Below are 24,393 nucleotides of genomic sequence, written 5' to 3'. Positions count from 1 at the left end.
CCCAGGTGACGCGTAGAAGGACCGGCGATCTGCTTGCCGGTTCCTTCTCCCTGCACAAGGCAGATGGTACTCGCCCCGTTTTCCATGTGAGGGGACTGAGCCTTCTTGGCAAGGTTAAGTGGCCCTAACTTCCAAGTAGCACCAGGCCCAAGACTCTTTCTGCCTCGTTTCCATGTCTATCACCATTGTCCAAGGATGCCTCATGAAAGGCAAGTGAGGGCTTCTCTGGGACCATACAGGGTAGAGGGTTCTGGGAGCCATGGGATGGGGCGGGGAGAAGGTACCGCTTGTCCCCATGTGAATGCCTGTTGTGACATCTCTCAGGCCTGGTCTACCAGTCACTATCAGGTTAGGACCTCATTCAGTCCTAATCCAATCTACGAACTTGATTCCTGAGGCCCAGGAGTACCAAGCAGCTACCCTAGAACTGAGAGGAGAGGTTCAGCACGCCCGGTTGGAATCCTAACTCCACCTCCTCCAAGTGGTGTTGCCTCAGGTAAGTTCTGTGCTGAAGTCTCTGTCTAAAATGGGGCTAATAATTGGTCGTGTTGTTGTAAGCAATAAGCAGGTGAATGCATGTAGGCCCCACAAGCAGGATGCACAGCGCAGAAAAGCGATGGCCTCGTTGTTCGCTTCCATCCAAACCCTGGGGAGCCTGACTGCAGCCTGGCTGTCCCATCACACTCTGCATCTCCCGAGAAATCAGCAGGCCTGGCTCCACACTGAGGCTGGGGCAGAGCAGACAGAAGTGCGTAGGAGTCCAGGTTGCAGCTGCACACACGACACTAACTTTATTCATATTGATACAAAAGTAGATTTTTCTAGAAATGCTCTGCGCCAGAGGGAGAGAGTTAAGTGGCACGTGGGAGGAGGGCAGGGGATTGGGGAGAGGAGCTCTGAGGGAGGGGGCCAGAAGGGTGGGGGCCAGAGTGTGGGTCAGGGAGGCAGGACAGGGCAGCAGGAGGTAGGGCTTGGAAAGCAGGGGAAGCTGGGTGTGGCAGCCCCTCTACCCTGTCCTGTCCACAGAAACATGTTAGGAGCATCCCGAATGGCGAGAGACGGGGGCCAGGGAACTCCAGCAGGAGAAGACACTGGGTGTGATAACTCCCCATGACTTTCCTCCTCCTGGCCGGCTGCCAGCTCCCCCACGGGATGCCCCCAGGCTCTGGCATGCACAAGGCCGGGCAGGCCTGCCTCTTCCCACCACCCCTGCCTTCCTTACACACTCCTCTTGGAAGGGCTAAGCATGCCCAGGAGGGGCCGAGATGCGGGTGGGGGACCGCAGAGTGGATACACAGATAGATGCTCACACAGGCAAGAGAGAGGGAATGGAGGCTGGCTGCCCACCGAGAGGCCTCCCGGGGGCTCACTGGGGCAAGGCCTTGAGGATGGCATTCACCTCCTCCGCCACAGCTGTCAGGGCAAATTCAAACTGGTCCTGGGAAGGGAGGGCGAGAGGACGGTCATGGGTAGGCCTGGCTTCTGCTCTGGCTCCAATGGGAAGGGCCTTTGGGGGAGGGGAGCTGGGGACGTCACTTGGAAGAGGGAAAAGTCCTTTTGGGGGAGGTACAGAGGCAGGTGGGAGAGGCAGGCTGCTGCTGGCTTCCCTGGGCAAGGATGGCATCAAGGGTTGGGATGGGGAGGAACAGTCACCTTAGAGCGGACAAGGCCAGGCCGCTGGTCACGGACATGTTCCAGGGTGGCAGCAATGTCAATCTCCTTGACTCCTGGGGGCAGGAGGCACGGGGCTGCTCAGTGGATGTCCAGAGAAGGAGAAGACCCGGAAACCCTGGGCCGTCCTGGGGTGGGAAGCTCGGAGGACTGGGCAAAGCCTGGGGCTGAGCTTGGGCACTACGGGGAAGGTCCTCACCTTTGGCCATGCGGTTCAGTACCATGTCGATGAGAACGTAGGTGCCAGTGCGCCCTGCACCATCGCTGAAACAGGAGATGGCGTCAGGCTCAGCTCAGCTCAGGATCCAGCAGAAAGGGGAGGAGGGCAGGGGACATGAAGGCTTGGGGTGGGGAGGACACTGGTGGAGCCACTAGGGTTGGCTTGAGGAGGGACTGAGTGAGCTGAGGTTGAGGGAGTGGTCATAGCACCTGGGCCCCGGACTCGGGCCTTGAGTTGCAAGCCTGTCACCCACGGGGTGTCACTTGGGCAGTGGGCCAAGGAGAAAGGAGAGCCCTAGCTCAGCCGCTCAGCCCTGGGGTGGAGGCAGCAGGAGGAAATGGGATTGGGTTTCCAGCCTCTGGCCAGGCTTTTTGTTCAACACATTTTTGTGTGTGTAAATGGCCAGATGGTAAATATTTTCAACTTTGTGGGCCACATATAGTCTCTGTTACACAGTCTTCTTCTTTTTCCTTCCCTTTAACCATTACAAACTGTGAACGCCATTCTTCTTTAATGGGCCATTAAAAAAACAGGGTATGCTGAACGTGGCCTCCAGGCTGTAGATCGCAGGCGTCCAGGGGACAGGCAGGCAGTGTGCAGGGGAGCCGGGCACAGAGGGATGGGAATCGGGAATGCCCACCGCAGGGCCCTCTGGCCGGGACCGTCCCGAACCTTTCCATCCCCACCCATCCCACAGCCCCTCTCCCCACGCACCTGCAGTGCACGATGATGGGGCAGGAGCGGCCCCGATAGCACTTGTTCACCTTCCTGCAACAAGAAATAGGTATAAGGGCCAGGGGCACCAGCAGAAGAAAAAGGGAACTGAAACACACACGTGTGGGCCTCTTTCTTTCTCTTCTACCCACATGCCCAGGACGGAGGAGGAAAGAGGGCTGGAGAAAGGAGTCAGGGCTGAAGACAAAGAACCAGAGATGATGTGGGCAGCACTGGGCTTGTCACTTACAAGCTCTGTGCCCAAACTATGCACCTGGAACAACTGATTTCACCTCTTTCAGCCTCAGTTTTCTTACCTGTAGAAAGGGTATGATAATCATAATAACCTTCTCCTTAAGGTTCCTACTATGATTACATGAGGTAAGCCATGTCATGAACTAAGTGCAAGGTCTGGCACACAGTAGATGCTCAATAAATGGTAGCTATTATTAATGATAATACATAATAATATTAACAGCCACCTCTGCCAGAAGTCTGAGGACAGCAGGCTTTTGCTGACTTCAGGGGTGTCAATCATGCCACATCCCTGCTCTGATCCTCTGCCCTCCTCCACGACTGCCCAGGCTGTTCTCCTCCCCTCTCAGGCTCCCTTTGGTCCTCATCAGCTGTGAGGTCAGGTAGACCTGGGCACAAGTCCCTTTGGCCAGGGGAGGACAATCCCTCAACTCTGAACATTGTGCCGCTCCCTATCCCCCTGGATCAGCTTCATCTCAGCACAGGTGCACTGTGGTCGGGTCATATTCAGACTTGGGGTCCACTTGGATCTCAGACTCTTCTCTGCTGCCCTGACCACAGCTCAGCAAGGAGCAGGGGATTTCTCCCTCTGTTGGTGGCCCAGTCTAACTTGCCCTTGTCCCTTATAACCTTCTTGCTTTGAGAGTCCCCTGCACACTCCTGATACCTCCAATGGTTTAGGAATAGGGAGAACCTTCTTATGGGTTAGCAGACTGTTTCAGGGGCAGCTCCCTGGCTCCACCAGACTTGTGGGGGTCAGGTGAGTCTTAATGGTTTTATAGGAGTCCACTGGTTTTCTAGCACATTGGCTTGTACGTCAGAGGGTTGTGGTTGAACAGAAGTTGCAACAGTGGCTTCCAAACATTTAATAATAATGATAATAAATAGTATCTAGAATTGAGCCTTGCTGTGTGCCAGGCACTTAAACTAGATTTTATAGACTTTATCCTATGGACTCTTGCAACAACCCCCCCAAAGTGGGGTCATCATCCTCATTTCACAAGTAAGGAAACAGAGGAAGGTCAAAGAATTTGCTCCGGGTCACTTTCTGGGACTTTAAAAAATTATTTTACCTTCTCTCTGGTGGACCTTCACCAAATTATATTTATTAAGCAACAATGAATTTGTTCTGGGTATCTAATGCCAACTGAGTTGACATAATTCTAGCCTAAAGCAAAGGAACATAACCTTTTAGCTTACCTGTGCAGTCTTAAAAAGGGTCCATGTTCTACAAGGATTTTTAAAATGTGGAAAACAGGAAATAGCTCCGATGCCCCTGGCATTGCTTTGAAGAAGCAATGTGCCTCAGGCCCCAGTTAGAAACCATTGTTCTGAGGCTCAGAAACTATTCCTAGAACCTCCCCAGCTCTGCTCCTCTGCTCTCTGCCCAGCATCTAGGGACCTCAGGCCAGCCTGGCAAAGCTAAGAGAAGCAGGAAGAGGTCGCAGTGTGAGGGAGGCCCCTGCCAGTGGTGACAGGCTTCTCAGCCACCTGTCTGGAAAGGGGAAGGCAGAGGAGCAAGAGGCCTGCACTGGATGCGGTTTCAGTTTCGGTGTCAGAGCGGTAAGTCCCTCCGTTAACTTCCCATGCCAGTTCCCACCGTTCCACTGAGTCCCCAAGAATCCAGAGATCCTCCAGCCCTCCCTTTGATAGTATTTGTCTCTTTCCCGTGCCCACCGAGCCCTCAGCTCCCCCAGCTGCCTTCGGGGTGGTCCCTGGGTCCACATGTCCTGTCTGTCCTGTTCATGCAGCGGCCACACCTGCCAATGGTCACTTTTGTGACTATGCAACTGGAGTGAGAATACTAGTTGCAGATCACAAAAATGACACTGGCAGCTGTGAGAAAGAGAGAGAGAGAGACAGAGGAGGGAAGGGAGAGGGAAGGACAGAGAGGGGGAGACAGTGACATGTAGGGGACGAGACAGAGACAGGGGCAGAGAAGGGAGGGAAATGAAGGAAAAGGGGGAGGGAAGAGACAGAACAAGAGAGAGGTGCAGAGAGACAGAAATGGGATAGAGGGTATAAAACGGACAGGATGATAGAGACAGAGATGAGGGGGAGAGGAAAGGTGGAGGGAGACAGAAGAGGAAAGGGAAAGGAGAGGAAAGAGAAGGAAAGAGAGCGGCAGAGAAATAAAAATAGAGGCAAAGAGACAGAGGGATAAAGCGGGGGAGACGGGCGGGAGGGAGTAAGAGACGCGTGGGTTCAGCAGACACAGAGAACGGTCGTGCGGCAGGGGCCAAGCAGAGGCAAAGGAGAGAGGGAAGGAGCCAGCAAAAAGGGGAGCTGTTCTCGGAGAAGCGGGTAAAAGAGAAGGCGCCAGTGAAGAAGGGAGAAAAAGAGGCCCTGAGAGGGAGACAGCGAAAAGGAGCGGGACCATACGGGTGGAGGGATGGGCACAGCAAGACAGGCCTGGTTTGGGGTGTCTAGAAGGGGGTGGCTGGAGGTCAGAGGCCAGGCTCCCGGGCAGCCTAGAGGGTCTGCCTCCCAAGACGCGGGGCCCCCGGAGGAGGGCTGAGGAGGAGCCCAACGCCCGGTCCCTGCTCTTGCGCTGCTCTCTCCGCGGGTCCTCCGAGCCCCCCGCGCGGCCGCCTGCCAGTCGGCCGCAGGCCCGCACCCCGCAGCTTTTCAGAGGCGCCCAGGACGCTCACCTACGAAAGTCCAGCAGGGGCCGAGTGGAGGCCGGAGTGCCCTCTGCCGGCCAGCTGAGGAAGTGGAACTGCGTGAGCGTGCGCGTCTCCTGGCTTTGCACGTTCTTCAGGTAGAAGCTCCGCACCAGGAAGTCCTCGCACCAAATGTGCTCCGACACCAGGTTCACCTGCCGAGGAGTGGGTTCCGGGCCTGAGCACATCAAGGCCTCTCGAGGTCTGCGTGCTCGCTCCTTGGGCTCTCCAAATCCTCCCAGCTGCCCAGGCCGCTTCAAATTCTAAATCTTCCAGGAAGCTTACCCACCCCCCTACCCCGACTGTCCCAGGTGTCTCCAATGACCCTAGCTGTCTGTGTCACTGTTCTACTGCTGAGGACAATTTGTGGCTTTTCCATCTAGATATAACTGTTGTGAGCTTCTCAAAGGCCAGTTTTTTCTTCCCCTTTCTCACATGGTCTAGCAAAGTTTCTGTGCTATACACACATAAACTTTGCTGAAATTCTGTAATTTAATTTTTTTCTTTAACATGAGTAAGACCAAAAAAAAAAAAAAAAACCTTAAAAAAAAAAAAGCTGTTGAGTGTTTACCTGGTAATGAATAATCTACTATCCAGTACTCATCTGGTGATGAGAAGCTTCTGTTGTGCTCTTCAAGTCTCTTGTCTTACAGGGGGTCACCTTCTCCCTCTGGTCCGGAATCTGTTCCTCCTTCCCCTGCCTTGTTTCAGCCCATTTTCCTCCTACCTATCCTATCCCCTAATGAAAAAGTTTGTTTCTATTTTTCATAAGCAGCATATTTCTTTCTTTACTTTGTCTTCCAGGGAACTCAGGCCTAAATTAGGCTTAATTGAAGTAGGTCTTAATCTTGGTCTTTAGGCACACTTATCTTCCCTGTCTCATACTCTTGGCTCTTAGCTTCTTACTTAAGTTTCAGCGGTTTTATAGTTTTATTTCTGTACCTTTCATGATAGGTCCCTACAAATGCTTTTGGGCCCTAGACTGGACACACATGCACGTATGTGTGTGTATATACATACATATATATATATATATACACACACACATATATATGTATATACACACACGGATGGTGCCAAAAAATGTATACATATTTTCAGAAAGGAAAACTATTAAAATTGTAATACTCAATATATACTGATAACAAAAGATGAATACAAGTCACGTTTGACTTCTGCAATTACAAGAGGTGCACAAAGTGGTTACCATCAGCATCCAGACACTTCTGATTACAGCGAACTACTGCTTGAGCAACGCTGACCAAAGTATTCATTTGTATACATTTTTTTGTCACCCCCGGTGTAGAAATATATTCATACATGTATGAATGTTTACCGTCCACTTTCCCTACTCCCATTTCCCCATAGGCATGGGGTCCTGCTGACCTCATATATGTGGTAGAGGGAGGAGCCCTCATCTGGCCAGTAGCGATCACATTGCTTGACACCATCCTCCACCAGCGGGGTCAGCATGACAATGACGGTGCAGCCACTCTCCCATACCATCTAGGGACAGAGACTCAGGTAAGCTCCATTCTAACCTCCTGGGACCTGGCTGGCCCTGGCTGCCCACATGGCCCCTGTTTCGGGGAGAAGCCTCCCTCCAAGAGCCCACCTGCCAGAAGTCTGCGATGGTATGGGACAACGGGCCCTGCGTGGCTATGTAGGCTGGCATCCTAGGGTCGTGCTCAATCTGGGGGCAGGAAAGATACATCATGAGCCAGAATGGGAAATACTACTACGGAGAGGCTTGGTCAAAGGGAGCAGGCCAAGGTCTGGGGGAGCCTGAGGACCCTCCATTTCCACGCTAGGGCATCAGGCCCCATCCATGGCCTCAGATGGGGAGGATGGTGATTATATGGGAATGGAGTTTACAGGAGGAGGATGAAAACGGGGCAGAGATGGGGGCAGGAGCCAGGGCCACTCACAATGGGGCTGGCGTTGATGTAATCACTCCGAGAAGGGCTGCTCTCCACCTTCAGCTTGATGCGGGCGTGGTCATCTGCACAGACCCCACAGCCCACCCCCAGGTTCCCCTCCAGTCATTGGGGTCCTGGCACCTCTGCCACTCAGCCTGAGCCAGGAGTCCAGTCCCTTCCCCCAAGCCCTCCAGAGTTCCCAGCAGAGAGAAGCTTGGCCAGGTCGGCCAGCAGGACTCACTCACAGGGCAGGAAGTCGGGGTGGCGGTTCTTTTTGATGTTGCCCTCCCCCTGAGCCGTGGCACAGGTGTTGGGCTCTGCCTGGTAGGCACACAGGGCCTGCCACTCCTTGGCCAAGCGGTCCCGGTTCCGCAGGTGGTCCTCCATGTATGCCTGCAGGGACACTACAGACTGGCTCTGGCCCGCCCCACCAGCCCTGCCCCTCCTGCCATCCTGTCCCCTCACACGCTCTGGGCCCAGGCCCCGTCCTGACCAGAATCATGTGTCCCGTGGAAATGTCCATGTTGGCCTGGGCGGGCTCCTCGCACCAGGATGGTGTGCTGCTGTGGGAGCTGGGGCTGGCCTGGGCCGCGTCGCTGAACTGGGAGGACACACTGCTCACTCGAGAAGGCTCCGATGGACCCTCTGCCCGGTTGAACAGGGACTTTGTGGCCATGTGCTGGCGGCACAGGTCCTGCAAAGGAAGGATCAGGCAGGGTCCAAGCGTCCCTGAAGCCTTTGCAACAGGGTCCTGAGTTCAATCTTGGGTCCTAGGTTCATCCTTGATAGATCTGAATGACCTCTTCTACCCTGGTCCTCGTCCCTTTGGGAGCTGTACTGCTTGGGTGGTGCCTATGCCAACCTCAGATATCACAGAGCTGAATCTCAGAACGCCAGAATCGTAACACTGGAAGAACCTAGGGACCATCTGCTCCCAATTCCCATCCATTCCAAACACCCTCCCAACACCCCTCTTGGGGCTCCTCCAGTGCCCCCCATAAAACATTCCAAGAGATGGGTGCTGACTCCCCACTCTAACCCCATGTGAGACCCAGACTCCCACACCCTTTCCTTTCCCTCTCCTCAACAAGCTTCTGTGCTGCACACCTGGTACTCAAATGTAGTGTCGCCATGGGCCCCCTCGGGTCCCAGGGCTGCCAGGCGCTCCTTGTCCCGCTGCCGTGCATGCTGCCGCATACACAGAGCCACTGCCAGAGCCACCAGCAGCCCGGCCACACCCGCCAGGGCCACCAGAGTGAGCAGCACTGAGCGCATGGGAGACGTGCTGCGGGCCGGTCTGGGAAGGACTGCAGCTGCCTCCTCCCTCTGTGGGAACAAGGCTAGAATCAAGGGAGGGCAGTGGTGGGGAGAGATTTAGGAGCTGCTTCTGCTCCCTGCTGGATACCTTCTGGGGCAAAGCTGGGGGGGTGGGGGTAGGGGCAGAAGGGTACTGGCAGAAGGGTTCAGAAGGACCCAAGAAACTCCTTCTCAATCCCCATCAGACCAACTCAGCCAAACTACACTGCCAGAGGCAGAGTGGGTGACCCCCACCAGGAGTATTTGCATTTAAAAATGGACGTAGAGAAGTGGAGAGAAAAACCCAAGGAATCAAATAATAGAATATGAGGCATCAGCGTTAGATGCAGAATAGAACCATATTTTGAGTTCAGTGTCCTTCTGTGTAAGGCTGTCCCTTGGAATTTAGAGATGGCTCCGAAGGCTATGGGCATCTCAGGCAGTTCTTGCCAAGTGGAAATTCCACCCTCCTATGTAAGGCTGGGACTGCAGGAAGAGCCACGGGGGCCATCTGCTGGCCAGAAAGAAAACAGCATGCGGGAGGGCTGCTTTGGAGAAGAGGGTTGGGCCAGCCAGGTATAGGTTTCAGCTCCAGTTCTCCTGTCAAGTTTGCCTTGGTCTCTTGTGGGCGACAGCCCTCTGGGGCTTTGCCTGATTCTCCAGTTAGCTCATACCTGTCCCACTCCTGTCTGCAAGATCTGGAGCCCTGTCTGTGCTTCCAGTTCAGACTTCACCAGCCCTGCAGGGAGGACACCGGTCAGGCTCTCTCCAGCTCCATGTGGTCCCCACCCCATGCCATGTTATGCCAGGTGGCTGGCACAGCCCATGTGGGCTTAGACTATTTCAAGGGGAGCATCAGCCATGGCCTGGGTATATCCTGCTAGGGCTGGAGCTGGGGTCAGGCAGTATTTACCAGCTTGCCGGGTCACATCAGCCAAAGACAGGTTCTGTTCGTTGTGCCGTATGCGGAAGGTGAGGGCTGGTCCCACCACACTGCCAAATGGGAGTTATGTTACTACCTCACCAACCGTAGACCCCAGGCTCTAGAACAGCGGCCAGCTCTGACTCTCTCCGCATTAGAGGGTGGGGCTGCAGCTGATCAGAGATGCCCTACAAAGGTGTTTGAGGCCAGGGAGATACTGGATGGGGCCAGCAACAGGCTAGGAGTGGCTGTACCTGCAATGCAGCTGGGAACATCTCTGACCCAGAGCTTGTCTTCCCCTCTTCCCCGAGCTCCTCTAGCCACCCTCCCCCCACTCAAGCCACTTCTAGATCCCTGCCTCCCCAGCCAGACACCAGCCCACCTGATGTTGATGAAGCTGCCTGAGGACATGTGCACGTGCTCAGCCAGGATCTCCAGCAGCTTCACTCCTGCAGCCAGACTCAGGGGCCTGGAGGTAGGCAGCAGGCAGAGGAAGGAAGGTGGGGATGCTCTTGGCCACCTTCTTGAAACGGGCCACCTCCAGGAGTGCAGAGCAGCCCATCCCTCTCTCTACTTCACATCTGGATTTCTACTCTCTGCTTCCTGCCAGGCAGGCCAGCCCAACCCCTAGGGGACTGGAAGACTTCCCCAGGCTGGAGCCCTTACTTCTGGTCAGTGACAATGTAGCCATACTCCTCCGCTGATGGCTGAGCTGAAGGCTGCCCCACTGCTGTGCGCTGGCTCTGGCCCAGTGGACTTTTCTTCTCTATCAGGACAGGCGTGGCAGGGGGGCCAGCAGCTTTGGGGGGCTCAGAGGTTCCAGAGCTCAGCACCTGCTGGGCTTTATTGGAGGTGGGGCCGGCAGTGGGGTATCCCGGCAGGGAAGGTGTAGGGGGTGGAGGCTCTGCTGTGTCTCCACCCTGCATCTGCTCCTCCACTGTCTGTTTAGAAGAGAGGATATGGTCTCTGGGCAGTAGAGGGGCTGGCGGGGAGGAGTCCACACCCTAGACACTGAGTTCCCTACAGTGGAGCTTAGGACTTGCTTCTCTTTCTATCCCCAGGGCCCCAGTTCAGGGTTGGATACAGAGAGGGCACCCAGAAAAGTGAGCCAAGTAGATGAATGAATGAATGAGTGAATGAATGAATGAAAGGAACATGATCAGTGATAATCCACAGGATGGTGCTGGAGTAGGGAGAATCTTTGGAGCACAGTTATAAGGTGAATAGGCAGGCAAGGTGCTTTTTAGATTTTGGTTTAGCCACGGAATCTTAGATGTCCAACACATGAAACAGATAGAGTTCCTCAAGTTCCAGGGGTGTCAGGAGCCTGCCTGCTCACGACTCCCCTCTTCCCCTAGGGCTCCTCAGAGCATGGTCTCAAACGATTGTAGTGGAAAAAAGCAGTGAATCAAGAATTGTAGCTTATTGCCACTGAGCTGCCAGAGGGGCGGCCAGATGGCTCCGTTGGTTAGAGCGCGAGCTCTCAACAACAAGGTTGCCAGTTCAATTCCTGCGTGGGATGGTGGGCTGTGCCCCCCACAACTGAAGATTGAAAATGGCGACTGGACTTGGAACTGAGCTGCGCCCTCCACAACTAGATTGAAGGACAATGACTTGGAGCTGATAGGCCCTGATGGGTCCTGGAGAAACACACTCTTCCCCAATAAAATAAAATAAAATAAAAAAGAATTCTAGCTTATGATGGATCCCGGAAAAACACACTTAAAATAAACAAAAGTTAAAAAAAAAAAGACTTCTAGCTTATAGTCTGAGTTCTGTCATTAACTTGAGGTGAGATTTAGGCAATGCGCAGTCTATGGGCCTTGATTTCCCCAAAATGAGGGTTTGGAGGATTTAGATTCTGGGTCCTGATCTTGAGGTTTAGATTTCGGCAAGGGGGTTTGCTGCCATGGGGCACGTAGGGGTCAGGGAGGTGCTGGAACTCACTTTCTTGATGTCAGCTCCAACGTTTACCATCCCTCCTGTAGAGACAGGAAAAACAAGACTCTGGCCAAAGGGCCAAGGCCAAAGTCCACACAACGCAGGCGGGAGAAGGGCCAGAGGCCCTAAGCCTGTTACATCTGCTGTGGCCACTTTCCTCTCAGTCAGCAACCAGGACCCAGTCACTGGTCTCATCCTAAGCATGGCCTCGTGTCCCCGTGCTTCTGCCTTATAATTCATTGTTTTATCAACTCTTCCCTCTGGCATTGGCCACACCTCTCAAAGCTATTCGTTCTGTCACCCACCCTTCTCAGTGCCTCCGGATTCCTGCTCACCCCACCACCCCCCGTTGGCTTCTTTGTCCATTACTTCCACCCTCCAGTCCTTTCCTGGTCTAACTCCTCAGCTCTCATTGCACCCCCTTGCTCCTTGCCCTTTGCTGCCAAGGACCCCATGTCTCAAAAGAGCTCCCTTCCCTGACCCTCACCCTTCCCCTCTAGGCAGCTCCATGGGGGCAATAGGCTTCCATGGGGCTGGTAGGTGCCGGTCTCTCTGCCTGGACACTCACCCAGATTTCGTCCCGCACCCTTGGGCAGAAGCTGCAGCAGGGTCGAGAGGGTGGAGAGCTGCTCAGGGGTCAGCTGATGAAGCTCCACCCCATAGCCCGCCAGCACTGCTGCCAGTCTCTGCAGAGTCACATCTGTTGGGAGCCAGACACAGAGCTAAGAGCTGGTGGCGAGATACACTTGTGGGTTACAGATGGGTGAGTTGGGGGTGAGAGGGGGCTGCATATCTAAGAGCATCTTCTCAAACACCAGGACACTGATGCCCGCCCTCTTCTTCCAGCCCTTGTCCATACTTTGGGGGAAAGACCTTCCTGAGGCCAAGACCACACTTCAGGCCCACCAGGGACATCTGGACTCTCCCTCTGAAGAAGAGTCATGTCACCTCCACTCCCCACTATATCCCCACTGCCTACCTACTGCCTGGCATTGATCGGGTTGTCAGTAGACGTTAGTTAAATGTATGAATGACTTAAAGGGCAAGTTCACAAGTGCATGGATAGTCAAGAAGGAGTCCCCCAAAGCAGCCCCCACAGGCAGGGAGTGGATGAAGACTGTTACCTGGTTGCTCTGCTGGGGAAGGAGGCTTCTCCCCACGACCCTCGAGTCCTTCCTCCTCTGAGGAGTCCTCTGCCCGGCTGCTGCCGCCTTGCTCTGGCAGCCTTGGTGCCCTGGCCCTGCTGGGCACTGGCAGATCCTGGGCCAAGTAGAGCAGCCCTGACTCCTGGAAAAGCTGAGCAGGTGAAGGTCCTGGAGGATCCCCATAGGAGTGGCCAGCGTGAGCCCCAAACATGCCCTTGGGGGCAGTTCTGCTGAAGAGGGCAGGGGGATCGGCCTTGGGCAGGGGGCCGACACTGACCATCCCTGGGGAGCTCTCTGAGCCCTGGGAGCCATCTCGGGAGCCAAACTGTGGGAAACCAGAGATCCAGGTAAGCAGACATTAGGCCTGGAGGGTGGGGGTGGGGGTGGGGCCAGTTTGTGGGGCTCACCTGATGGAACAGGTAAGGCTGCAGGAGGGTAGGTTCATAACTCAGGGCAGGGTGGGGTGGCTGCGGGGGCAGCAGCAGATGCTCCAAGAGAGGGGGCAGCAGCTCAGCCTGCAGAGGGGTCAGGGGGGAGCCTGCCCCAGCCCCGTCCCCACCCACTGGAGGTCGAGGAAGCCGGTGCTGGACAGCAGGGGCAGAGCCAGTAGGGAAGCCTTGTGAAAGCAGTTCCCCGGAGGGACCAGGTCTCCTGGGCACCGAGCCGGATCTGGGGAGGAAAGCAAAGAGTGTGTGTGTGTGTGTGTGTGTGTGTGTGTGTGTGTGTGTGTGTTGACTGTGTGGCAAGGGCATACAGAGCCTGTGAGGCAGAGCTGGTGAGGCCAGACAGGCCCAGGAGTGTGGAGTGAGTCTGACCTCTGAAGAAATGAGGCAGCCTCAGGGGAGGAGAGAGTCAGAGGCAGAGGTCATTGCCTCCTGGTAAGCATGCCTGGGTCCCTGAAACACAGCAGCAGAGGCTAGGGAAGTGTGAGGCTAGGAAGGAGAAGGGAATGACAAGAGCAGGGGAAGGCAGCTGGCAACCTCTCGAGATGAACTGTGTCTGCAGCTTGCCCACGTCCCTGTGTGTATGTGTCACGTCTAGCTCTCCAAGTCTAGGTTCAAATATTCAACACTGTGGCCTCCCACTCTGCCCCCACGCCCACCCCTCTGCCTTCTTCATCCTGGTGTTATCACCTGAGCTCCACGCCCTCATTTACTTTGCTTCACAGGGCCCGAACGATACCTTCAGAGTCCCTAACCACAGAAGATGGCTATATCTCCTACCGGACACAATTCCACATAGTAATGAAACTGAACATTAAACAACTTCAATCCAACATATTTGTAATTTTCCCATGATGACTACTTTGATGCTTCTTTGAAAATACCAAATATCCAAGTTTTTCACAACATTTTAAAAATACCTCTGTTTTGCTGGATCCCCAGGAATGACCTCAGCTCCTCTGGGGTGTGTGGGCATGTCAGATGACCATTCTTGAACCCCTTGTCCCCATGCCCCAGGCTGCTGACATTGGTGCCCACACCCCTCCTTCTTCTTCCATTCATCAGGAAGATGCCAGACCCACCAGCCTTGCCATGCTAGAGTGGTTGAGAAAGGGTACTTACCTGTCCTTTGGATGAGGCTCTGGGGGGCGAAGCCTGGGGATGCGTTCCATCTCCTGGGAGATCACATACTGGGTGAGGTCATCGTGCCAGGACAATCCTGCCAGGGCACAGGACAGGGTGAGATTGGATCAGGGCAGCCTGAGGGCCCAGGAACAGGGACCAGTGGAGATCAAAACTGCAACCCCTGCCCTGCAGTGTATTGAGTGTGAAAGAGCAAAAGGACAGTGGAGGGAGTCCAGAGACCTGGTGGATGATCTGAAGTGTCCTTTTCCCACCCTCAGCAACAGATTTTGGAATTAGACTACCTCCAATCAGACTGGGTTTGAATTCTCTGCCACTTACTAATTGTGTGACCTTGGGCAATTTGCTGAACCTGTCTGAGCCTCGATTCTCTCATCTGTAAAATGGGAGCTTATGCCTCCTGCCTCCTAAGATTGTCGTGATAATTAAAATAACACAATATAAAACGCTTATAATAGTACCTGTCACATAGTGAGCTTTCAATAAATGTTATTATCATCATCATCATAATTATTATTCCTATTCTTTTTGTTGATCTTGAACTTTAGTTTTCTTTATTTGTAAAGTGGGAATAATATATACTTCATGGGGCTGTTGTGAAGTTCAAGTGCGATGAAGGAAATGGAAGTGCTTAGAAAACGCTAAAGCACTATACACCTGTTTTAAACCTCCTCCTCTGATCCATCACCATCACCCCCACCATCGTCATCACCTTCTCCTGAGGCAGACCCCCTGTTTAACCCTTTCCCACCAGGAAAGGTCACTCAGCCATTCTAAAGAAAGAATCTCCCACTCTCTACTTCCATTCCTTCTTCCCTGGCTCTGGATTAACAGTCTGTACTCCTCTTAACTCCTTCCCGGGGAAGGACGCATATTTCCTTTTATGCTAATGTAAACGTAGTTAACGTTACATGGACTGTGTTCTTACTTAAGGCCAATTCCTCCACTTGAGCCCTAGATTTCATCCTCTACCACCTACTCAAGAACATCTTCCCTGCAATTCTCCCTCATATACGACACCAGCATCTCCTGTATTCTACAGAATTATTCCCAGTAGCATACAAACAGGATGAAATTTCAAAAATAATGCTTGATCTCACATTCCCCTGCATCACCCATCTCTTTGCTTTTCTTTATAGCAAAATTCCTTGACAGTGTTAGCTATGCTGGCTGTATCCCATTTTTTTCCCTCCCATTTCCTCTCAAACCACTCTATTCAGGATTTTATTCCCAACTGTTTATTCCCAAGACTGCTTTTATCAAGATCACCAGTGACTTCGGTATATCTAAATCCAGTGGTCAATTCTCAGATCTCATCTTTCTTCACCTACCATCTTTTCACACTGTTAATCACTCCTTCTTCCTTGATACAATTTCACTTGATTTCTATGATACCAAACACTCTTGTTTTTTCTCCTACTTCACTGGATCCCCTTTTTCAGTCTCCCTTGTTGGTTCTTCCCCTCCTCTTGGTCCTCTAAGTATTAGAATTCTCTAGGGCTCTTCTTCATAAACACGCAATCCTTTGGTTATCTCATCCACTTCATGGGTTTAATTACCATCTACATATCAAAGAATTCCAAATTTATATCTCCACTGCAGACCTCTCTCCCTCTTTCAAAACCCAATCTATGTACTCAACTACCCAGTCTACTTGAATGGACATCTTAAATTCAATATGTTCAAAACTAAACACTCTTTCCCCCAAGCTGAGTCTCCCGCATAGTTAATGACATCTCCATCAATCCAGTAAAACCTAGGTGTCATCCTTGACTCCTGCCTTTATTTCACAGCCATATCCAATAGTTCATGAAATCATGCTAACTACCTTAAAAATACATACAGAATTCTGTCATTCCTCACTACCTGCCTGCAACCACCCTGGTCCATGCCACATGTATCTCTTACATGAATTGTTGTGGTAGCTTTTAATGGTCTCTCTGTTTCTAACCTTGAATCCCTACATTCTATTCTCAACATAGCAACAAGAATGATGCTTTTAAAGTAGAAGTGAGATCATGCACCCCATGCTCAAAACCTTGTGATGGTTTCCTCTTATTCAGAGTCAAGCCAATATCTATACATTCTCCTCTAAAGCCCTGTAGTGATCTGCATCCCTTTACCATGAGCTACTGGAATGCATCTTCTACCCTGCCTCTCTGTCACTCTCTACAGCCACACTATAGAGGTGGTTTCCATGCCGTTCCTCAAACTCATGCTTCGACCTGAGAGCTTTTATTCTAGCTCTTTGGTTGATGTGAAATACAATCTCCCCAGATAACCTTCTGGAAAACACCTCCACTTCCTTAATGTCTTTGTTCAAATTTCATAGTCTCAATGAGGTCTGTGTTAATCAATCAGTTTAATACTGTAGCTTTCTCCCTCACAATTTCTGATGACTGTAGCCTGTTGCAATCTTTGCTTTTTCTATGGCACTTGTCACCTTCCAACATACCACTTATTTTCAATTTGTATAGTGTATTCCCTCCCCTCACCCTGGAAAGTAAATTCCAGTAGACAGAGACCTTTGTCTGTTTTATTCCCTGATAAGTCCCAAGCCCCTAAAACTATGCTTGCCACATGGTAAATACCCAATAAGTACTTGCTGAAGGAGTGAACTGGATGAGTGGGGTGTTCTTCTGACTGAGGACTCCAGAACTCATAGCTCTGGAGCACTCAGACCGTTCCAGGGACTGGGATGGCCCTAAGGAGATGGATGCTGGCCTCTTACAGTGGCTTCTCCTAGAAGCCTCCTTTGGACTCCTCAAGAGTCTACAATCTACATATGAGCAGCCCATCTCTAGGGTTCCACAACACTCCTGTTTCGCCTACTTCTCCAGCAAGGTGCGGGAAGGTAAGGCCCCAGGAGTGGTGTGATAGGAAGGTTCCATGAGAGAAATCCTTGAGTCAGGTGGCCCTTCCCTTCCCCACCCTTATCTAATCAAGTTCCGGTCCCTCTCCTCCAATGAATCTAGACCTCACCTTGGGACATAAGCTGTCGGAGCACGCCTTGTAAGCGTTGAAGGACAGGGGAGGTGACCTGCAAAAGGGGCCGAGCCTGCCCCACTCCCACCTGGCACTGTCCAAATAAGCCATCTAAGAAGACAAAAGTGGTGTCAGTAGGTGGTTTGGACAAAAGGCCTTCCAAAGTCCAGGATGCAAATGTGCAGGACTCTCTTCATCTCCTCTCTTGGCTTCAGAGAGCTCTGCTCCTCCAGGCCAGTCCCCCTTTTTCCCAAGCCCCGTACCCCTTCTCCCTTCCAGGCCTCCCCCCGGTCTTTGTTATTGTGTCCCCCCATCTTGTAAATCCTGTGCCCGGGCCTCACTCACCCTGAATACAGACTTCAAGGTGAGAGCAGAGTCTTCGGTCAAACAGACAGCCTGTAAAGGGATAAGTGAGCAGAGGCTCAGACACCCACACACATAGAATGGATGGACATGCTGAGAAAGCGGGAAGCATAGGGGTCCATTCTTTCATTCTAAGGAAGGCTTTACGCTGGGAGGAGAAGAGGGAAAAGGCCTAGAATACTTAAGAGAAGGAAACACAGGATATGGCTTTGGATTTTAAGGATCTGTGAGTCTGGATGCTTTCCCTAAAAACTTCAGTTTGCTTAACTGAGTGATGGGGAGAAGAGGCTTTCCAGGTGCCTGGGGCAGTGATAGTGGAGGAGCGTACACTTGTGCTCTCATGGAATTACTATGGGGGACGTTTACGGCCAGATTTTGAGGAAAAGAGGACTTTCCTTCCCAAAGCTCCAAACACATCCTAACTGATGGCCTGGGACCCAGAAAAGGTAAAAGCCCTAGCACGTCTCCCCCCTCGTGGGAAAGGAGGAAGGATGGGGTGTGTTTAAGGCAATGCTTCCCACACGGTCCCTACAGTCCGTGGACCCTGTGACGCTGGCTCTGTCCGCGGTGCTGAAGCTCTGAGCCTGGAGCCGCCGAGGACTTGCCTGGAAGCAGTTATGGGGGCGGGAGGGGTGACAAGGAGAGGACTCTCCATGTGACGTGACCCCTCCGCTGCTCCAGCATTCATCCACCATCCTACTAACCCACAGCGCCACAGGAAGTATCCTGCATTGGCCTCCAAGCCCAGTGGTGAAGGAGGGAGTGTGACAGCTGGGCTGCGCCCCTTCCGCCACGCGCCCCTCGCCCCCTCCCTCCCCTGGCCCATGAGTCAGCGCTGACTGTCTCTGTCCTCTAAGATGTGAGTCAGCACCGGGGCCAGGCTGTGGGGAGGGGGACCGGAGAGGACCCTTCCTTCTTCGCTCTCTTCCGCCCTCTCCCCCAGCTGTACCCCTTATCGGAGATCAGACCGAAGCAACTGACCTCTCGAGGCATAAAGAGAAACGCTGAGCCTGTCCTCGGCTTGATTTTCTCCAGGGACCTGGGACCCCGAGGCTCTCGGCCCAGACTCCTACTACCGGGAGGTCGGAGTTCCCTCTCCCTCCCCCTACCGCCCTCTCCACCTCTCAGCGCCAGTGGCCACTTCTTTGGCGCCTTGGCGCAGCTTGCTTCTCCCGTGGTCTTGTAGCCCATTTTTAAGTCCCTCTGTCCATTTGCACCCCCGTTCCTCCTCCCAACCCCGCAATCTTCCCGGAGTCCGCTCCTCTTGGGTCCCGCCCCCGTATCCCCAGCCCCACCTCCAGGCCTACGCCCCTTTCCTCTCAGACGCCCTCTCATCTTCCTCATCTCACAATGCCTCTCCTTACCCCACTCCACACATATTCTACTCGAGCTTCCTCCCTTCGAGACGCTTCCCCGCACCCCCCATATTCCTCATTTGCTCCCGGCACCATATTCTTCCCCCCGCGCTCCCCGGATTTCTCCTGACCGTGGGCACTAATGGCGCTGCAGCCTCCCGGACGGCTGCTCAGCAGTAGGAGGCAGAGGAGCACCCGAAGACTCCCGGATCCTCCGGGACCTCCAGGCCGCCGCGAGCGCCGCATCCTACCGGGCTCCGCGCGCTCGCTCTGCCGCCGGAGCCGCAGCGACGCGGACCACAGCCGGCCAGGGGCTCCGGGGCGGGGCCTGCCCACCTACGAGGCGGGATCTACACGCCCCTCTCGCCGCTACTCGGCCAACCCGGGAGGGTGGTGACGACATCTCCACCCCCGGCTCTTACGCTTATTTGCGTCACAAGTGGCGTAAGAGCACTGTCTTAGCAGGAGACCTATCCACCCCGTCCCTCGTCCACCAAGTAGGCGCCTCACTAGAATTCCCACTTGGCTTTACCCCTTTTGACATATGCTTCTCCCCAAGGACCACCACCTTTATTACCCAGTCCCGGGGTTGACGAAAAGGGTTATTATAGTTGGATGGGAACCAGGAAAGATACGGGAGTCGGGTAGTATCAACACTAAGATGAAGAGCATAAAAAGGAATAGAATTGGTACTCTTACGCATCTCAATTAATGGCACCGATGTCACCCTTAAAAGCAGGACTAGCTATGCGTGTGTGCCTAGATTCCAGTTCTAGCGATGCCACCTACGAAGGGCATAACTTTGGGCAAGTTGATTAATCTCTCTGCGCCCAAATTTCCTGATCTGTAAAATGGAGGAGCTGATAGTACCTTGTTTACCAGGTGGTTGTGAGGATTACAGGAATTAAACTCATGTGAATCACTTAGAACAACAACTGCACTGGCATATACGAAACACTCGATGCACATTCTCTTTTGTTATTAGCCTTGACTCTCCTTTCTTTCACCCTCTTCTATCTCGAGTTTATCAACAATCTCATGGCTTCTACCTGCAAAATATATCTGCCATCAGACCACTGCTCTCCATACTCACCGTCCTATCTAAACCACTGTGCTCTTTCTTCATGACTATTGCAGTAATCAACTAACTAGCCTTTTGCTTCCACTCCGGCCACTCAATAAGCTAGGAAGTGAGCTTTGTAATCTGCTCACTTTACTTTCAAATTTGATCACTTTACTTTCTTGCTTTTCAGTAAAAATTTTCCAGAATACAAAAAAAGATAGTAGTGCATAGGTAGTAAATACTCATACACTCGTCATCTAGACTTAACAGTTACTGACATTTTGCCATATTTGCTTCTTTTTAGTTTTAAAAGTAAATAATAGACATCATATTTCCCATATAAATATTTCAATATACATATCCAAGAAATAAAGATATTTCCCACACAACAAAAATGCCACTATGACATGTAACAAAATTTACAATAATGCCCAAATATCATTTGATGCTCGGTTCATGTTCATATTTCTCAAATTGTTTCCAAAAGTACCTTTTTTCCCAGCTGTTTTGTTTAAAATAGGAGTCATAGACCACCATCGCTTTTGGTTGTGTTTCTTAATTCTGTTTAAATTCGCATAGACAGGGCTCCCCCTCCTCCTCCACCCTATTTTTGACATTTTGTTGAAGAGACCAGGTCAGCTTTTCTTTACAACTCCCCACCTTCTGGATTTGTCTGGTTGTTTTCTCATGATATAGTTCCCTGTAGTTCCCCTGTATATATTCTGTATTTCCCTGCATTTCCTGTAAACTAAAAGTTATAGCCAAAGTCTTGTTTGGGTCGGGTTAAAATTTTTTTTTAAAGCAAAATGCTTTACAGGTGATGCTCTATGCCCCAATTGCACCATTTCAGGAAGTGCGTAATGTCTGGCTGTCCCAGTATTAGCGATGCTAGATTGATCACTGATTTAAGGTAGAGACAGCCAGATCTCTGTATGTACAGTTATGTTTTCCTCTAGTGACCAATACGAGTTCTGACAATTAAGGTTGTGAACTTGTTACGATGTTGCTAACTATTTTTTAATATCAGAGGGATTATTCATTCTGAATTTGTACCAACTGGACAAACAGTTAACCAAGTTTACTATTTGGAAGTGCTGAAAAGGCTGCATGAAAAAGTTAGACAAAAACTACCTGAAATTTTCGCCAACAATTCATGGCTCTTGCATCACAACAATGCATCAGCTCACACACCCTGTCTGTGAGGGACTTTTTAGCCAGTAAACAAATAACTGTATTGGAACACCCTCCCTACTCACCTGATCTGGCCCCCAGTGACTTCTTTCTTTTCCCGAAGATAAAGAAAATATTGAAAGGAAGACATTTTGAGGACATTCGGGACATCAAGGGTAACACAAAGACAGCACTGATGGCCATTCCAGAAAAAGAGTCCCAAAATTGCTTTGAAGGGTGGACTAGGAGCTGGTGCCGGTGCATAGCTTCCCAAGGGGAGTACTTCGAAGGTGACCGTAGTGATATTCAGCAATGAGGTATGTAGCACTTTTTCTAGGATGAGTTCGCAATCTTAATTGTCAGACCTCGTATGTAATCCATGGGAAAATATTTTGGCATGCTGAGAATATCTAGTTCCCTATCAACTTTTCACTTAATGGTTTACCAGATACTTGACTAAATGATTTCATTAGAGGTTGCAAAATGGTGATTTTTTCCCCTATCATTCCTTTAACATTTGTTAGCTGATATTATTTTATAAAGAGGAGCGTTCTCCCATCAACTGGGCTTAGTTACCCTGAAATATAATTCCAACTGGAGAAGTGGCATACATTCTTAGTTGTTTTCTTTTTACCTACCAATTTTCAGAGTAATGAGCTGGTATAATAGTTACCTCCAACAATGACAAATAAGTTTTTTTTAAATTTTTATGACTTTTCTTGTTTGAGCACTACTATGAAAATATGGATTTTTATATATTCAGTGTGTATCAATCAGCGCAGTAATTATTCTCTTTGATATTCAAATTGTCCCAGAGGAAGTCAATAAAAATTCCTTTAAACTGGTTCTGGTCTCCTTCTGAAACATCCCATTAATCACTGAACGCTCCCTTGCTTTCTATCACTCTCAGGTGTACCAGGTTCATCTGTTTTTATTCTCTGACCTAGACATGGAAGCAGCCATTCCTCCAAAGATACTTGGTAGCTTTCAGTAAGGACTGATCTTAGAGACTGATCTTAGGACTGATCTTTTAGGGGTGATAGTGGCTGCTAAGGTGATGTGCTTCTAGGCCTTTCAATGCACAGAGCTAGGATATTAAGACCTGCACATTATTTCCGATTAAAATTTAACTGTGATTTTTACTGAACTCTTGATTTATACTTGTATCTCTTTATTCTTATACTGAAAATTTTAGTTTCTAATGACATTAACATAATTACTTATATGTTCAGTCCTACAATATGCATACAATTTATAAATAATAATATAGTCTGCTAATAAATAATGAATACGTTTAAGACTTTTGGTAGTTTATTTTGTCCTTAGGATATAACCCCTAGGAGTATACCATCAAAATATTGGGTTCTAAAGTAATTTGAAATAGTTCTTTTGTTTGTGTAGTCATTTTTCACAATTTGATATGTAATTTGGTATATTTGTTTCAGTTTGTTTTCAATTTTAGGGTTTGATTTTTTATTGTTATGTAATTTTATTTTTTGAACAATGTAAAATATTTATATTGTTCAAAAAATTAAAACTATATAATAAGATATACTCAGGGAAGTTTCTGCACCTTCCACAATTCCCCCTGCCCTCTTGAACACTTCATCCCATTTATTTCCTTTTAAAAAACTTTGTAAATTGTGAAATATAACAGACAGAAAATGCATAAAACAAAAATGGACAGCTCAATAAATGATCACAAAGTGAATACTCATGTAACCCTGGACAAGAAACAGAACACTTGGGCCGGCCCGGTGGCTCAGGCGGTTAGAGCTCCGTGCTCCTAACTCCGAAGGCTGCCGGTTCAATTCCCACATGGGTCAGTGGGCTCTCAACCACAAGGTTGCCAGTTCAATTCCTCGAGTCCCGCAAGGGATGGTGGGCTGCACCCCCTGCAACTAGCAACAGCAACTGGACCTGGAGCTGAGCTGCGCCCTCAACAACTAAGATTGAAAGGACAACAACTTGACTTGGAAAAAAGGCCTGGAAGTACACACTGTTCCCCAACAAAGTCCTGTTCCCCTTCCCCAATAAAAAAAAAAAAAATCAACACTCATTAGTTATAAAAAAAAGAGAAAGAAACAGAAAACTTTCTGTACCCTAGAAGCCTTATTGTGTCCACCAGTCATTAGTTTCCAAAGGTAACCATTATCCATTCTCTTTTTGACCACGTTTCTTTGCTTTTCTTTATAATTTTATAATATAAGGACACATGCTTAGGTTATAAAACTGTAAAGGAAAGCCAAGAAACACGAGTTTTGGATTACCCCCAGTCTTGAGTTATCATGAATACATAGTGTGACTATGTATCTTCTTATACATGTTTCCTATTGCACATGTGTGCCAGGGGAGGCAGACAACCTGTAACAACCTCATACGGAGGAAGCAGGAGAAATAAATAATTGCTCCTCACTCTTCATTCTCTCTCTTTGATCTCCTTTTATGTATTCCCATTGTGCTCACCTAATCAGAATCCAGAGGAAGAAGGAGTTCCTTGAAGTAGTCCAGCCTCTTTGGACAGAAAACAGGGTGAAGACAAGTGGAGAGTAGATCCAGGAGCCAAACTTAAGGTATCTGCTCACTTGATACCCTTCTCTCTGTTTAAAAACATTTTGGAGAAATCATTTGTCAGTATATTTGTTACTCTTTTGTAGGTAACTTGTCTTTGGTTGTTAACAGTTTTACTAAGCTGTGACCAGGGAGGGGTTTCTTTTTATTTCCTCTCCTTGAGAGTCAAAGGATTTCTTGACTCTGTAGCTTGATATCTTTCATCAGTTTTGAAACATTCTCAGAAAGAACTGCTTACATTGCAACCTGGGACTGTTGCAGAACTGTTTCTTGCTTCAGGCCATACGAGGAGAGCCTGATGGATTAATGGTAAATGGGTCAGAGTAGCACATTGAAATGTGTTTGTTGTATTTTGCCTCAACTGCCAAAGAGGCCCATTCTTTCACAAAGGGTATTATCTCTCCCTCATTTTTTTTTTTATTGTGGTAGATACCCTAGGTGAAGTAACTTGTCTCACTTTCAAGAGGATATAGCAACATGCCACAGACAATTGGACCCTAGAAACTTCACTGATGTGGCAGGACTCGGAGCTTTCGTGAGGTTCTTCTTCCATG

General features: G+C 50.4%; 1 protein-coding gene across 5 annotated transcripts; it reads right to left on the bottom strand.

The window, feature by feature from the left end:
- Positions 1-765: 765 nt before the first annotated feature.
- Positions 766-19,420, bottom strand: PTPRN (protein tyrosine phosphatase receptor type N). 5 transcript variants are annotated; one of them, XM_033113029.1, is made up of 23 exons: positions 19,167-19,420; positions 17,663-17,713; positions 17,315-17,428; positions 14,312-14,408; positions 13,154-13,415; positions 12,726-13,071; positions 12,170-12,304; positions 11,608-11,642; positions 10,327-10,601; positions 10,043-10,129; positions 9,652-9,731; positions 9,413-9,477; positions 8,550-8,768; positions 7,936-8,136; positions 7,688-7,835; positions 7,452-7,525; positions 7,139-7,216; positions 6,910-7,029; positions 5,512-5,678; positions 2,606-2,659; positions 1,871-1,935; positions 1,654-1,727; positions 766-1,438 (listed from the first exon to the last, which is right to left on the bottom strand). In XM_033113029.1, the coding sequence occupies exons 1-23, from the start codon at positions 19,279-19,281 to the stop codon at positions 1,367-1,369; spliced, it is 2,934 nt and encodes a 977-aa protein (XP_032968920.1). In that variant the 5' UTR covers positions 19,282-19,420; the 3' UTR covers positions 766-1,366. The 5 variants fall into 5 exon arrangements, with proteins under 5 accessions (XP_032968920.1, XP_032968922.1, XP_032968918.1 ...); XM_033113031.1 differs by having other exon boundaries at positions 12,170-12,301; XM_033113027.1 differs by lacking the exon at positions 19,167-19,420 and adding an exon at positions 18,802-18,906.
- Positions 19,421-24,393: the final 4,973 nt, after the last annotated feature.

Source organism: Rhinolophus ferrumequinum, chromosome 8 (genome assembly GCF_004115265.2).
Source record: "Rhinolophus ferrumequinum isolate MPI-CBG mRhiFer1 chromosome 8, mRhiFer1_v1.p, whole genome shotgun sequence".
Classification (NCBI taxonomy): Eukaryota; Metazoa; Chordata; class Mammalia; order Chiroptera; family Rhinolophidae; genus Rhinolophus; species Rhinolophus ferrumequinum.
Note: the sequence above shows the minus strand (reverse complement) of the source record. Positions and strands in the feature narration are given on the sequence as shown.

Bases quoted from the DNA above. Each gene is read 5' to 3' on its own strand.
- PTPRN (XM_033113029.1), bottom strand. From the start codon at position 19,281: ATGCGGCGCTCGCGGCGGCCTGGAGGTCCCGGAGGATCCGGGAGTCTT. The intron at 17,429-17,662 runs GTGAGTGAGGCC...TTGTCTTCTTAG, and splicing joins CCTTGAAGTCTGTATTCAGG to ATGGCTTATTTGGACAGTGC. The intron at 12,305-12,725 runs GTAACAGTCTTC...TCTGGCTCCCAA, and splicing joins TTCCCCAGCAGAGCAACCAG to CAGATGTGACTCTGCAGAGA.